General features: G+C 35.3%; 1 protein-coding gene across 9 annotated transcripts in view; it reads left to right on the top strand.

The window, feature by feature from the left end:
- FAR2 (fatty acyl-CoA reductase 2) overlaps positions 1–14791 on the top strand; it is a 158888-nt gene that overhangs the window by 81211 nt on the left and 62886 nt on the right. For 5 of the 9 annotated variants that reach the window (XM_027844370.1, XM_027844372.1, XM_027844371.1 and 2 more), the window contains 2 exons: positions 10310–10361; positions 12798–13030. In XM_027844370.1, coding sequence (XP_027700171.1) covers positions 10310–10361; positions 12798–13030 — 285 coding nt within the window. The remainder of the gene's footprint in view (positions 1–10309; positions 10362–12797; positions 13031–14791) is intronic. The other 4 variants (XM_027844376.1, XM_027844377.1, XM_027844375.1 and 1 more) reach the window with 1 other exon arrangement.

Genomic DNA, 14791 nt, shown 5'->3' with positions numbered 1-14791 from the left:
AATATTATTTATTAAAAATAATCTCTTTGAGGACAGGGACTCTTTTTTTATTCTGTATTCTTATCACAGCATTTTGCATATAGTAAGTCCTTAATAAATACTTGCTGAATTGAATGAATCTAATCACTAATTATAAACATTTATATGCCATTTTAAAGAAGGATGTAATATTGAGTAATATTTGAACAAATATAAACATAACTTACATATTTTCCAGATTAAACTTCAACTGTTATTAGCCACTGCTAAATAATTAATTGGACCATAGTAATTCTCTCCCTTCCTTCCTATCCACCTCCCTCATTGAGAAGGCAAGCAATTCAATATAGATGATGCAGATGGTATAGTCATGCAAAACATATTTCCATATTAATCATGTTACGAAAGAAAACAGACAAAAAAGAAAAAGAAAATTTTAAAAAGTATGTTTCAATCTGTATTCAGACACTATCAGTCCTTTCTCTGGGGATATATAGCATTTTTTATCAAGAGTCCTTCAGAGTTGTCTTGGATCATTGTATTGCTGAGAATAGCTAAGTCATTCACAACTGATCATCCTACAGTATCGCTGTTACTTTGTACACAGTACATTTCACTTTGCAGCAGCAGCCCATGCAAGTCTTTCCAGGTTTTTCTGAGAGCATCCTGCTCATTATTTCTTATAGCATAATAGTATTCCATCACAATAACATGCCACAATTTGTTCAGCCATTCCCCAATTGATGGGCATTTCCTCAATTTCCAATTCTTTTCCACCAGTAAAGAACTATTATAAATATTTTCGTACATATAGATCCTTTTCCGTTTTGGGTTTTTTTTCGTCTCTTTTCAGATATAGACCTACTAGCGGTATTGCTAGGGCAAAGGGTTTTATAGCCCTTTGAGAACAGTTCCAAATTGTTCTACAGAATGATTGAATCAGGTCATAACTCTACCAACAGTGCATTAATGTCTCATTTTTCCCACGTTCCCTCCAAAATTTGTCATTTTCTTTGCCTGTCCTATTAGCCAATCTAATAGGTATGAAGTAGTACCACACAGCTGTTTTAATTTGCATTTCTTCAGCCAATAGTGAGTTAGAGCATTTTTTTCACGTAGCTATAGATAGCTTTGATTACTTCATCTGAAAACCATTCATATCTTTTGATTATTTCTCAATTGGGGAATGGCTCTTATTTTTATAAATTTGACTCAGTTTTCTATATCTTTGAGAAATGAGACCTTTATCAAACAAACTTGCCTCAAAAATTTTTTCCAGTTATGATTGCTAACTATTTCCCTCCATCCTATTTCCTGCTTTATTTATTCTATTCTCTCTCTCATTTCACCCTGTCCCTCCTCAAAAGTGTTTTGCTTATACCACTACTAGGTCTGTATAAGAGATTAAAAAAATAAAAGGAAAAGGACCTGTATGTACAAAAATATTTATAGCAGTTCTTTTCTGGGAACAAAGAATTAGAAATTAAGAGGATGCCCGTCAATTGGGGAATGGCTGAATAAACTGTGGTATGTTAATGTGATGGAATTCTATTGTGCTATAAGAAATAATAAGCAGGATGCTCTCAGAAAAACCTGGAAAGACTTGCATAGGCTGCTGCTGCAAAGTGAAATATACTGTGTACAAAGTAACAGCAATATTATTTGATGATCAGCTATGAATGACTTAGCTATTCTCAACAATACAATAATCTAAGACAACTGTGAATGACTTATGATGAAAAATGCTATCCATCCCCAGAGAGAGAAGTGATGATGTCTGAATATAGATTGAAGCATACTTTTTAAAAACTTTCTTTATTTTTCTTGTTTTTCTGTCTATGTTTTCTTTCATAACATGACTGTTATGGAAATGTTTGACATAACTGCACATGTATAGCTTATGTCAAATTGCTTGCCTTCTCAATGAGTGGGTGGGGAAGGAAGAAGGGAGAGGATTTGGAATTCAGAGTTTTAAAAACAAATGTTAAAAATTGTTTTTATGTGTAACTGGGGGAAAATAAAATACTAAACAAATTTTTAAAAAGAAGCATTCTGCTTCTGACTACCCTCTTCTCCAATCTGCTCTCCCTTCTATCACCCCTCCCTTCTCTTATGCCCTTCCCCCTCCACTTTCTTGTAGGGTAAAATAGATTTCTATACCCAGTTAAGTGTGTATGGTATTCCCTCTGTGAGCCAATTCCAATGACAGTCACTCACTCCCTCTCATCTCCCCCATCTTTCCCTCCACTGTAAAAGCTTTTTCTTGACTTTTTTATTTCAAATAATTTGCCCCATTCTACCTTTCCCTTTCCCTTTCTCCCACTACATCCCTCTCTCATGCCTTAATTTTATTTTTTTAGATATCATCCCTTCATATTCAACGTACCCCTATGCTTTCTGTCTATATATACTCCTTTTACCTGCCCTAATAATGAGAAAGATCATATGAGTTACAATTATCATCTTCCCATGCAGGAATGTAAACAGTTTAACCTTATTAAGTACCTTATGATTTCTCTTTCCTGTTTACCTTTTTATGCTTCTCTTGAGTCTTGTATTTGAAAGTCAGATTTTCTATTCAGCTCTGGTCTTTTCATCAAGAATGCTTGAAAGTCCTCTATTTCATTGGATTTCCATTTTTTTCCCTGAAGGATTATTATATGCAGTTTTGCTGGGTAGGTGATTCTTGGTTGTAATTCAAGCTCCTTTGTTATGCAGAACATCATATCCAAGCCCTCTGAGCCTTTAACATAGAAGCTACTAAATCTTGCATTAGCCTGACTGTGGTTCCATGATATTTGAATTGTTTCTTTCTGGCTACTTATAGCATTTTCTACTTGACCTGGGAGCTCTGGAATTTGGCTATAATATTCCTGGGAGTTTGCATTAGAGGTGATTGGTGGTCAATTTCTATTTTACTCTCTGGTTCTAGAATATCAGGGCAGTTTTCCTTGATAATCTCTTGAAAGATGATGTCTAGACTCTTTTTTTGATCTCGGCTTTCAGGTAGTCCAATAATTTTAAAATTATCTCTCCTGGATCTATTTTCCAGGTCAGATGTTTCTCGAGTGAGATATTTCATATTGTCTTCTATTTTTTCTGGTTTTTTTAATTTGGTTTTATTGTTTCCTGATTTCTCATAAAGTCATTAGCTTCCATTTGTTCCATTCTAACTTTTAAGGAGTTATTTTCTTCATTGAACTTTTGTACCTCCTTTTCCATTTGGCCAATTCTACCTTTTAAGGAGTTTTTTCTTCAATGAATTTTTATGCCTCTTTTTCCATTTGACCAATTCTGCTTAAGCCATTCTTCTCATCAGCTTTTTGGGCCTCTTTTACCGTGTGGCCTAGTCTGTTTTTTAAGGTATTATTTTCTTTAGCATTTTTTTTGTGTCTCCCTTATCAAGTTGTTGACTCGTTTTTCAGTATTTTCTTACATCACTCTCACTTCTCTTCCCATTTTTTCCTCTACCTCTCTTACTTGGTTTTCAAAATCCTTTTTGAGCTCCTCCATGGCCTGAGACCAATTCCTATTTTTCTTGGAGGCTTTGGATGTTGGAGCTTTGACTTTGTTATCTTCCGAGTACATGTTTTGATCTTCCTTGTCAACATCGTAACTTTCTGCGGTCAGAATGTTTTTCAGTTGTTTGCTTATTTTTACAGTCTATTTCTTGACTTTTAACTCTTTGTTAAAGTGGGGCTCTGCTTCCAGGGTGCAGGGTGCACTGTCCCAAGCTTCAGGGTTGTTTTCAGAGATTCTTCTAGGGACCTGTAAGTTTTCAGTTCTTCCAAAGTGGTATGATCTAAGGAGAGGTGTTTACTACTCTCTCGGTCTCTGCTCTACTCTGTGAGCGACTCCAAGTACTCTTTTCTGCCCTAGAATTTTGATGAGGGTCCCCAATCCACTGCAGCCCACACATGCTCCTTCCTGATCTGGAACTGGCACCCGGCACCGTGAGCCACATCTAAGTTCTGAGTATGAGCAAAGCAACAGAGTCCTGCCCACAGAGCCAGCAAAGAGACCCTTGTAATCTCCTTGTGACCGGTTGTTCAATCCCCTTACTGTCTGTGGGCCGAGAGTGCTGCTGCTTCTGCAGATTCAGTGGCTCCCAAGGCTTGTGTCTGGTTTGTTGGGGGTCTGGTCTGTGCTGGACCAGGCTGTGCTGGTACTCCACTCTCCCTCCTGCAACAGACCTTTCCTGCCAACCTTCTAAGTTGTCTTTGGCTGGAAAATTATTTTACTTTGTCCTTTCGTGGATTCTGCTGCTCCAGGAATTGTTTTATGGCATTATATAAAAGTGTTAAGAGGGATTTGGGGGAGAGCTAAGGCAAGTTGCTGCATTTTCTCTGCTACCTTGGCTCTGCCTCTTCTTTATTTTTCTTTAAGGAGAAACTTTTGACTTAAGATTAACTATGTTTAACTAATATTTTTGAGCATTTATTCATATTTTCCATGTTTTGCTGCAGCCTGCTTCCATTTGGGGCTTAAGAATGGCTTGACATAAAAAATCCTTAAGTGATCATTTTCTTACTAGAGAAAAGATATTAAATATTTGTTCAGCATTCCCTTTTCTCTCTCTGAAGACTTCCTCTATTCCCTCCAAGAGGAAACTTGGTTTTTTTCTTAGCCATTTATGTGCCTTTTGGGTTTCAGCTGGCCGGAGGGCACTTGCCACCCACATGTGTCCCCGAAGTCAGGAAACTATACGACTCTCTCAGGTCCATGAAGCTGGCCTTGGTATGAAAGTTATTTTGTTCCAAATTGCTTAAAGTGACATATTAACCTCCCAATAGCTTCAAAATTATTCTAACCCTGATTCTTAAAGTTTTCTTTTTTGTTGTTGTTATTTTTGTTTTTACTGTCTGAACATATTAAAGCTCATTTTGACAGAACTATATTTAAGTATACCTATACAGTTCAGAGGACGATCACAATAATGAGTACTACCTGGTTTGAGAAAGGAAATTAAGTGGAACATTAAGTAAAACACAGAATGATTTTTTTAGACTCTATGAACTTTATAAATCCCTAGAACATTGCATCAGTTTCTTTATCTTTAGAGCCCACGAATCTTTCCTAGTAGGGTTAAAAGCCAAGCAGTGTAGTGTAGTATAGTATAATTTAGTATAACATGGGTCCACTAGGTGGCACAGTGGATAAAGTGTTGGGCCTGGAGTCAGGAAGACCTGAGTTCAAATGTGACCTCACTTACTAGCTGTGTGACCCTGGGCAAGTCATTTAATCCTTTTTGCCTCAATTTCCTCATTTGTAACATGAGCTAGAGAAGGAAATTGCAAACCACTCCAGTATCTTTGCCATGAAAACCCTAAATGGAATCAGGAAGAGTCTGAAACAACTGAACAACAACAGCATGGGATAGTATAGTAGTAAGACTTTGAAATTTGGAATGAGGAGAAGATTGGGTTCAGATACCACCTCCTGTCCTTACTAGCTGTATAATCCCAGCCATTTAAGCTTTCTGAGGCTTTTAATCTGTAAAATGGAGATAATCATTCCTGTAGCACTTACCTTGCAATGTCTTTTGTGAGGATCAAATGAGATCATATACATATATATATATGTATATATATATTACTTATTATTCATTAGAAAGTCAGGTCTCTGGTGGTAAATTCTTTTAGAAGCTGGAAAGGATTTAAGATTGTTTTCCTTTGAATTTTGTGTGGTACTTTGAAATGCTTAATATAGGATTTGGAAATAGCCAACAAGTGTTCTGCAGCTCTCTCTATAAGATCCAAAGTGATCACAGACCGATTTTATTTTATGAGAAACCATTTAGTAAAAAACAAAATAGTACGGTTCAAAGTAATAAAGGCTAATTAAAAAAGAAAGCCAATAAAGGTAACAAATAGTATGGCTCAAGGTAATAAAAGTTCTTTTGACAAACAACTTCAAGCACTTACGCTTCAAAGCTCCTTTGAAATTATGGGCCTTCATAATGCCCTCATACAGTGTCACCCCTTCTTCTTCCCCTTTGAGCTTCTTTTTATGTGTCTCCCCCTATTAGATTGTGAGCTCCTTGAGGGCAGGGACTTTCTTTTGCCTTTCTTAGTATCCCCTGTGCTTTGCATAGTGCCTGGCACATAGTAGTTTATTGAGTCTGACTCTCTGAGTCTACCATAATTAATAATGAAAAAAGTCTGTTTTAGGGGATAGAGTACTGGCCATGGAATCTGGAAGACCTGACTTCAAATTCTGCTTCAGACATACCCTAGACCATGGCAAGTCAACTCTCTAATATTTTATGTTATTGATGACTTATATTTTTGCAGTATTAGAAGGAATTCCTCATAATGATTAAATCATCCCTAACCCCAAAATAGTTGATGATAAAGCATTAGGGAGATGACCATGAAAGTAGAAGTACATTGTTTGCTAAATTAGCATAGAGCTGGGATTGGATATAGCTAGAGAAGTATCAAAGAGTGGGCAAGTAGTTCAATATGCCTGGGATGGTGATGTCCTTCCACCATATTCCAACAAGTACCTTAGAATCCTTAAAGCATTCCTGAATTAGAGATAATTCAAAGAGTAGTTGGTGTCAAAGCAAGAGAGAATTTGTTCAGTCATATTTTAGTTGTGTACAACTCTTCATGACCCCATTTGGATTAAACGCTATTTAACAATCCATCCAAAGAAAGCTGAAAGAGAATAAAAATGTTGGAGGAAGAAAACTATTTAAAAGGCTAAAGGAAAGACTACTTGAATATCGTAAGGAGAATTTATAATGGTGAGGTTTACTGCACTCTGATACATTCATTAAAGAACAATAATGGAAGTGAAATAATAGAGTTTAGAGCTAGAAGGAATCAGAAGCCATCATGTGGTCTCACCTTCTGTCCCCAGCAGGTGAAAACATATTATCTTAGGAATATATTTAGAGCTGGAAAATCTAGTTTAACCCCTTTCAGCACCCCCTCTCCCAACCATGGCCCCCAGACCAAACTATATCATAACAAAATTGTAAACAGATATGAACAGTGATAGGCAAAGACTTCATACTATTTTTTGTCAATGATATTCTCAGTTCCAAATCCATGCTAGACCATCATACAATAACTTCATTCCTAAACCTAGGTTAGATTAGATGAGATCAGAAATTATATAATTACTATAGAAGGAAAGCCAAGGAACCTGGAGCAACTGAAAATCTACTCTTCACGTAAACTCCAAACATGCTACCTAATAAACAAATAGCAAAAATAATTCCAGTGCCTCAAATCATTTTGAGAAAGAGATCAACTTATTTAGACTGGAATTTTCAAAAAGCCTTTTTGAGTGTGATGGCATTAATCCAATTAATAGATCAAAAGAGTTATTCAAAAAAGATAGTATCTCTTGTAACTATCACAAATGAATGTAATCTCCAGAAAGAGTTGACAGAGAGTGTAAAAACATTTCATAACTTGCACACAACAGTATATATTTCACCATTCTGCAATAGATACATGATTGGAGCAGCTAGGTGGATAGAGCTCTGGCCCCGAAGTCAGGAGGACCAGAGTTCAAATCTGGCCTCATTCACATAACACTCACTACCTGTAGGAGTCTGGGCAAGTCACTTGACCCCATCTGCCGCACCAAAAAAAAAAAAGATACACGATCAATGGATACAAACAAGCAGTTTTCAAATGAAAAAATCCAAACTATCAACAAATATATGAAAAGATGCTCCAAATCACTAATAACTAGAGAAATGCAAATTAAAACAACTCTGAAGTGCTACCTCATACTTATAAGATTGGCAAAGAAAAAGAAAAGTAACAATTATTAGAGGAGCTGTGCGAAAATAGGCACATGGACTAATACATTGTTAGTGGAGCTATGAATTTCTTCAACTATCCTGGAAAACAGTTTGGAACTATTACCCAAAAGTCACCAAACTATGCATACCTTTTGAACCAGCAATCCTACTACTAGTCTTATACTCAAAGGGATCAAAGAAAGAGGCAACGTTGCCTATATGTACAAAATATTAGTAGGAGTTCTTTTTTTAGTTGCAAAAAACCAGAAACCAAAAGAGTGCCCATCTAGTAGGGAATGACTAAATAATTTATGGTATGTAAATGTTGTAGAATATTATTGAGACATGAGAAATGAGAAATAATGAAATGGACAGTTTCAGAGAAACTTGGGAAGCCTTGTAAATGAAACAAATAGAACCAGGAGAATAATTTTTATAATAACAACTACTTTGTAAAATTAATTACTTTGAAAGGTTTTAGAACTCTAATGCAATGACCAAGTATAGTTCCAAAAGAATGATGATCAAACATGCTACCCACTTCTGATGACAGAAGTGATGGGCTCAAATTGCAGAATGAGACATACATATTCAGACACAGCCAGTGTGAGAATATGTTTTGCTTGACTGTGCATGTTTGTTATAGAGGACCTTGTTTCTCTTCTTTTTTTTCAGATAGAGGGATGGGGAGAAGTGGGAGAATAGATAAATAAGATGGTAAAAAATAAATCCTAGAAAGAAAAAGAGAAAGAAAATGAATAAGATGGGGGAAAATGGGGGAATAGATAAATAAGGTAGCAAAAAAATAAATCCTAGAAAGAAAAAGAGAAAGAAAAGAGAAGAAAAAAAGGAAAAGTAAAGAAAAGAAGGTCATTATGTTATCTTTTTTAATGCAAAGAAGAAAACAGAGGAAAGGTCAGAAAGCATCTCAGATATGCAAGACAGTTTTGAAGGCTAAAGGTTGAATTTATTATTTTTTAAAAAGCAAGTTAGATATAATAGAGATCTGCAGTTTCACCTATAATCCTTTTTTTATGGTTTACTGTGTATATGGAAACGACAATTTTCTTTAATGTTAAGTTCAGAATAAAAATAAATAAAATTTTAAAAATGAATTTTCTTACAATTTGGTTCTTTTTTTAAGCATATGCATTACCAAGGTAGGGATCATAGGAGAAAAAGCCAGAGGTACATAGGAATATTCCTAAAGACGTATGTCAGAAATAGTCTCTGATGTTTGTCTTTAGGAATATTCCTATGTAGCTCTTAATAAAACTATTGAAGATATAGGAAGATGACATCAATATCTAGCTGGTATCTTTAGTTGAAAACTTGACACCATATATTGCCTAATTAAAGGGAAACAAAAAAAGAAATGTGTAGAATCAAATCTAGAAAACAAAAGTAAATCAGAAATTCTTGATCCCTTTAATCATTGACTGTTAAAAGAAATAACAAAATCAATCAGCTGCAAAATCCTGCACCAATTGTGAGAAACTGAGAAATTAGGAGAAAAAAAAATTGAAATTCAAATTTTAATAATATTCTCATTATAGCTACAATGACCAGAATTTATAGTCTCCATATGCCATTTAGAATATGTTTGCCTTTTTTTTAAATGCTTCATAGCTGTGAAATAATGGATTTGAACTATGCTCATTTTTTCCCCATGAGATTTCTGTTTTCTAAAGAATTGCTAAAAAGCCCAGTATATGCGAAGTATCAAGGCTCACTAGTTTTTGCTATGGTTCACTTGTTTAAAGCATATTTGCAGATGTTTCCCTCCCCCACTCATTTTGAACTGATTCCAACCTTGAGTACCAAATATTACAGCCTTGATGAGTCAATAGTAGTTCAGGATGTACACAGGGTTAAATTTCCACTTAAAGTACTAAATTGAGAACCTGAAACAATTTCCTAAAATAATTTTGTATAACAAAAGCCCATGTAGATGGTATTTTATAATTTTTAATATGTTGATAACACTGAAAGAAAACAATTTAATAATAAAATGAATGAATGCTTAAATTTCAAATATGTAGTTTTATGTATTAGTGAAATACTTATATTTTCTCATACATAGTTTGTTTACATATACCTACATGTTTACATATGTGTACAACTTATTTGAAAGTCAAGAGCTTGTATCCTGAGTTAGTGAAATGGATGTAGTATGCTGCAAAGGTAGAGAAAGTAGATAAGAGTCCTTCTCTTCATTATTAATGTTTCTGTCCCACCTAAAATAGCTTTTCATTCTAGTATTACTGGCCCAAAAATGTGAAGACAGTTTTAAGTAGTATTGGAATGACATTTATTCATGATTGGGGTTTCCCTCTCATTTTATGAATGCCATTCCATTTTTATGTTTTAATCATTCTTTGATGTAATATGAATATGTGTAATATCATTTAGGGTATCTTTAAAAAATAAAATAAAATCTTAAGCTAAATAGGTTTGTTGCAAATTGGACCTGTTCCATTAATCTCTAAAACACAGGATCATATTTTTAAATGACATTAAAGTGAATCCATAACTCTTTAAGGACTAAGATTTTTTTTTCTTAAGATCATAGATCCAGAGCTGGATAGGATACAATCCAACCCCGACATTTTTACAGGTGAGGAAACTGAGACCCGGGAAATTGAAGTGATACCCATGGTTATACTTCTAATGCAAGCTAGTAAGCATCAGAAGCACAATTTGTGCTCAAGTCCTCTGACTCCAGAACCAGTGTTCTTTCCACCGTATCCTTTGGTCCCTGGTAAATGACTGCAAATACAAAGATACAGGAGGGAAGTGGTGATTCTCCCCACTCCCACCCCCAGCTTACATGCTGTAGTTAATTGTCTTCTAAGATTCATTTTGAGATGATAGAGAATAGATATTAAGTGTCAAATCCCACAAACCCCAATTTTAAACAGTCTGTTCTAAGAAAGAGACAAATGAAATTAGGGTACGTGTCCATGGTTTAATTTCCCTCAAGCTGGCTTGACATACATAGCAAGGGAGTTCAGTCCAAAACTAGGCCTCCCCTAAGGAGGCCAGTTCAGAACTGGCTCAATTTGGGGGTTGGGGGTACAGGGTTATATGCCCTTAGGAAGAGTAGGTGTTCTCAAAGGGTACCAATCAACAGTGATTGGTAGGCATACTGTGAGGTGGGTTATATTAAAATAAGGCTCTTTGAGTAAGTGACCCAGGTCACTGAATCCTGGTCAAAGAGACATCAATTTCCATATCACCTGTCTTGACAATAAGGAGGAATCAACATTCTCCCAGACCTGTCAGGGCAACATAGTGAGAATAATAGAATAATGGGAATAGACCCATTTAAATTAGATCTTAATGTCATTCTGAAGGACTGAACTTTAAAAGAAAGGGGTATGGAGAAGCTCTGAGTCTCTAAAATAATGATTACTAAGAAAAATCATTTTTCACTTAAGAAATCAACAAATTATCTGATTTTAAAGCTACTATGAGAAATCTTGAGTTTTTTTTAACATATACAAGTATGCTTGGATAAGTATATCCTAACGCTATTAAGTTATTTGATTTAATAATAACAACAATAATAGCTTATATTTAAATAACACTTTAAGATTTGCAAAACACTGCACCTATGTTATCTCATTTGACCCTCACAACAATCCTGTGAGGTTGGTGCTATTATTATACCCATTTTACAGATGAGGAAACTGAGGCTGAAATCATAAGGCCAATAAGATTTTGAGGGAGGATTTTAATTTAGGTCTTCCTGACTCCAACTCCAATACTCTTACTTCCACATCTAGATGCCTTAACTTTAATTTATTACTTATATTTTTAAGACATGTTACTATGATCAGTTCATTGAGTTAATGTTTAAAAAAAACTTCTGGACAGATTTGAACCTTACTTTATAAACAGAAAGTTGAGCCTTGAATTTTTACTTTTGGAAGTACTATGTAGTAATCAATTTTCATAACAAAGCATTATAAAAAATGCTCAATTAGCAATCTTATAAATTAAAAAGTCTTTCATGTCCTTTTCTCTTTACTACAAAAAACAAAATCCAAAAACTGAATCCTAAAACCAAATATCTAAGTATCTTGATCCTGTTTGCTGCTTGTGAGATTTTTTTTAGAGAAAGCACCTAAAGGATAATTAATGTTTCTGAACTCCTGAGACTCTTAACAAGTATATAAAGAGGTGCTTGTGGTTGGTGTAGTGTTATCTAACAGACCCACTCCTACCGTGAGGGCTGGGAGAGCTGTTCTTAAAAGCTCTCCCAGTGAAGGTTGCAAGCTAATTTCTCCTCAAAAGATATTGAAGCTGTCTTTGAAATTTGATTGGCTCAAGAAATCCTTCTTTCCTTAAGCCAAAGTCCATGCTATCTCCTCCAATGGAACCATCTCTTATTCTTTCCAGCCGAAAGTGACTTATCTCTCCTCAGTTTTCTTGGAAGACTTTATCTGGTTTGCTTTTTTAAAATGTATGCTTTATCTTCCCCATTGACCCAATTAAATTATAAACTCCTAAAAGGTGGGAACTACCAAGACTTTATCTTGGTATCCACAGTGCCTAGCATGGTATTTTGCACATAGTTGGCCCTTACTAAATAACTGTAAGTTTGTTTAATTGAATCTATAAAATGAAGGGATTAGATTAGACTAAAGTACCTTTAGGTCCCTTTTAGTGTGATAATTCCATGATCCTATGATCACTGCTCAATATAGCATTAAAGCGAGAGTAGGTTTTCTTATATGAAGGGGGAAAAGAATATTGTTTGTAATCTGTAAAAAAAAAATGTACTTGCCTCATAAATTTGAAAATAAAATGAGCAGACTAAGTAAACGATTTGACCATTGTGATGTCTCTGATGTGTTCCCAGATACCTTTATCCTATTAGGTCAAAAACCTATATATTACATTAAATCTCAGAACTGGCATCTGGTTTTTAAAGCTTGTGATAGTCAAACAAACATTTTCTGAATTTCTATACCAGAAACTTTTTCAGGAATCCCATATTCTGGAAATTCCCAGAGTGTCATCTTTGGACCTTTGTTTGTATTTTCAGGTACCTCAATCAGGAAGCCAGCAAGAAGAAAGTTAGAGATCACCATGTCTGTAATTGCAGCTTTCTATGGCAGCAAGTCAATACTCATCACTGGAGCCACAGGCTTCATGGGCAAAGTGCTGGTGGAAAAATTACTTCGTACCAGCCCAGATTTGAAAGTTATTTATATCCTTGTGAGGCCCAAATCTGGGCAATCTCTGCAACAGAGGGTATCCCAGATGATGAACTGTAAGGTAGGTTCCCAAATCATTTGGATCATTTTGCCTCTCTGGACTTTAGTTTCCCCAAATATAAAACATAACATAAAATGACAGGATTAGACTACATCATCTCTAAATTCATTTCCAACTCTAGAATCCATTATTCCAAGAGTAACTGGCTATGCTGCCATCTCAAATCCTTGAACTGAAATAGAAGTCAGTAATTTTTAGTGGGGCTGATGGGAAAGACAAGACAGCAACTTGGCGATTCTAACTGAAGAAATCTGTGTGACTAGCTCAAAAAAGCTAAAAGAGAAGTAAGTAATTGATAAATACAATCTATGCTATAGAAACTGCCATACTTTGGTCTATGGAAATTATTATCTTATACTTTTCACAGAGAATTGGTATTAGTCTATTAGTCACACAAGCCATTCTAGATCTTCCCCACGTAAGTTTTAAGAATTTTTTAAGCCTTAGAATTCATTTATTCTTGACTACTTTATATTCAGTTCTGCAAACATTTATTAAGCATCTGCTACAAGCAAGGTACTGTACTAGGTACTAGTAATATAAAGACAAACAAGAGTCTCAGCCCTCAGAGGCAAAATAAAATGTATACAAATAAATAGGTAGAATGTATAAATAAAGTCATAAGTAGAAGGGTCTGAATTGTGGAATTGAAATAATCACTGAGTGTACACATATTAACTTTTCCAAGAAAGTAAGTTCCTAGAAATTTGGACATATATTTTACATAGGAAAACTTGATATTTAGTATTATAGAAAGGTATTTCTGCTGCATCATTCATTTCTGTGAAGACCTGAGGGTCCCAGTAATTTAAAAAGAGGGAAGTAGAATTTTTAAGACGCTAGGAAATTGTACTGCTCAAAGCATTCTTATAATGGCCTGAAGGTACACAGGAAAGTGGAGACCTGAGATTGGAATGCTTGCGTATAAGATTGGCTGCCTTCCTTTTTGCCATGTGAGTGATTGCATTGGTCTGCAGCTGCTGTGACAGCCTAGTTTGCTGACTAAAAATCAGACTTACAGGTTACTCTGAGTGTGTGTGTGTGTGTGTGTGTGTGTGTGTGTGTGTGTGTTTGAGAATCAGACTTCCAAGTTACTGTGTTTAGAGGGATTGCAGGGAGTGCAGAGGGAGCAAGGAAGGAGACAGCATGCTACCACTGGACAAAGAATAAAAGATTCTGGGTCCTTTTTGTAAATTATCTCATGCACAAGAAAAAAATGAGGTGGTTACTAGGGAGGTAGCTTAAGGAGATTGCCATCTGGTGGCCACCTATGGATATTATATTCCCTTGCCACATAATTATACAGTGGCATGCCTGTCACTGTCAAGGTCAAGAAAAACAGCACACAAGTGAGTGAACTGTAATCACTTCTTCAGTGCCCAAAGTATCACATATGGGGCAAAAAGGTGACATTATCTTATAAGCACTTCTGAGATTAAAACATTTTTATTTGGGTGGAAAGTAAAATGTCGTTATGACTGTTTCTTGGCAGTTGTATTAATGGTGTAGTTTCTACATTACCAAATCTGCATTACCATGCAAAGCAGAAACCTGGCATAGAGATAGAGTGATTGACTTGGTCAGAAAAACCTGAGCTCAAAAAAATGCTACCATACACATCCTTCCTTGAAGACTTATCTACTAAGTTATAAATAGGAAGCAATTTACTAATGAAGAAAGTTTCCACATTAACAAAAAGTGATAAATAATTGTGTTCCCTAGTAGAATATACTATGCTGGAGTTGTCAAAATTCTTTGGAC

Source organism: Vombatus ursinus, unplaced genomic scaffold (assembly GCF_900497805.2).
Source record: "Vombatus ursinus unplaced genomic scaffold, bare-nosed wombat genome assembly UNPS02014941.1, whole genome shotgun sequence".
NCBI classification, from domain to species: Eukaryota; Metazoa; Chordata; class Mammalia; order Diprotodontia; family Vombatidae; genus Vombatus; species Vombatus ursinus.
The sequence above is the reverse complement of the archived record's forward strand: the minus strand, read 5'-3'. Positions and strand labels throughout refer to the sequence as shown.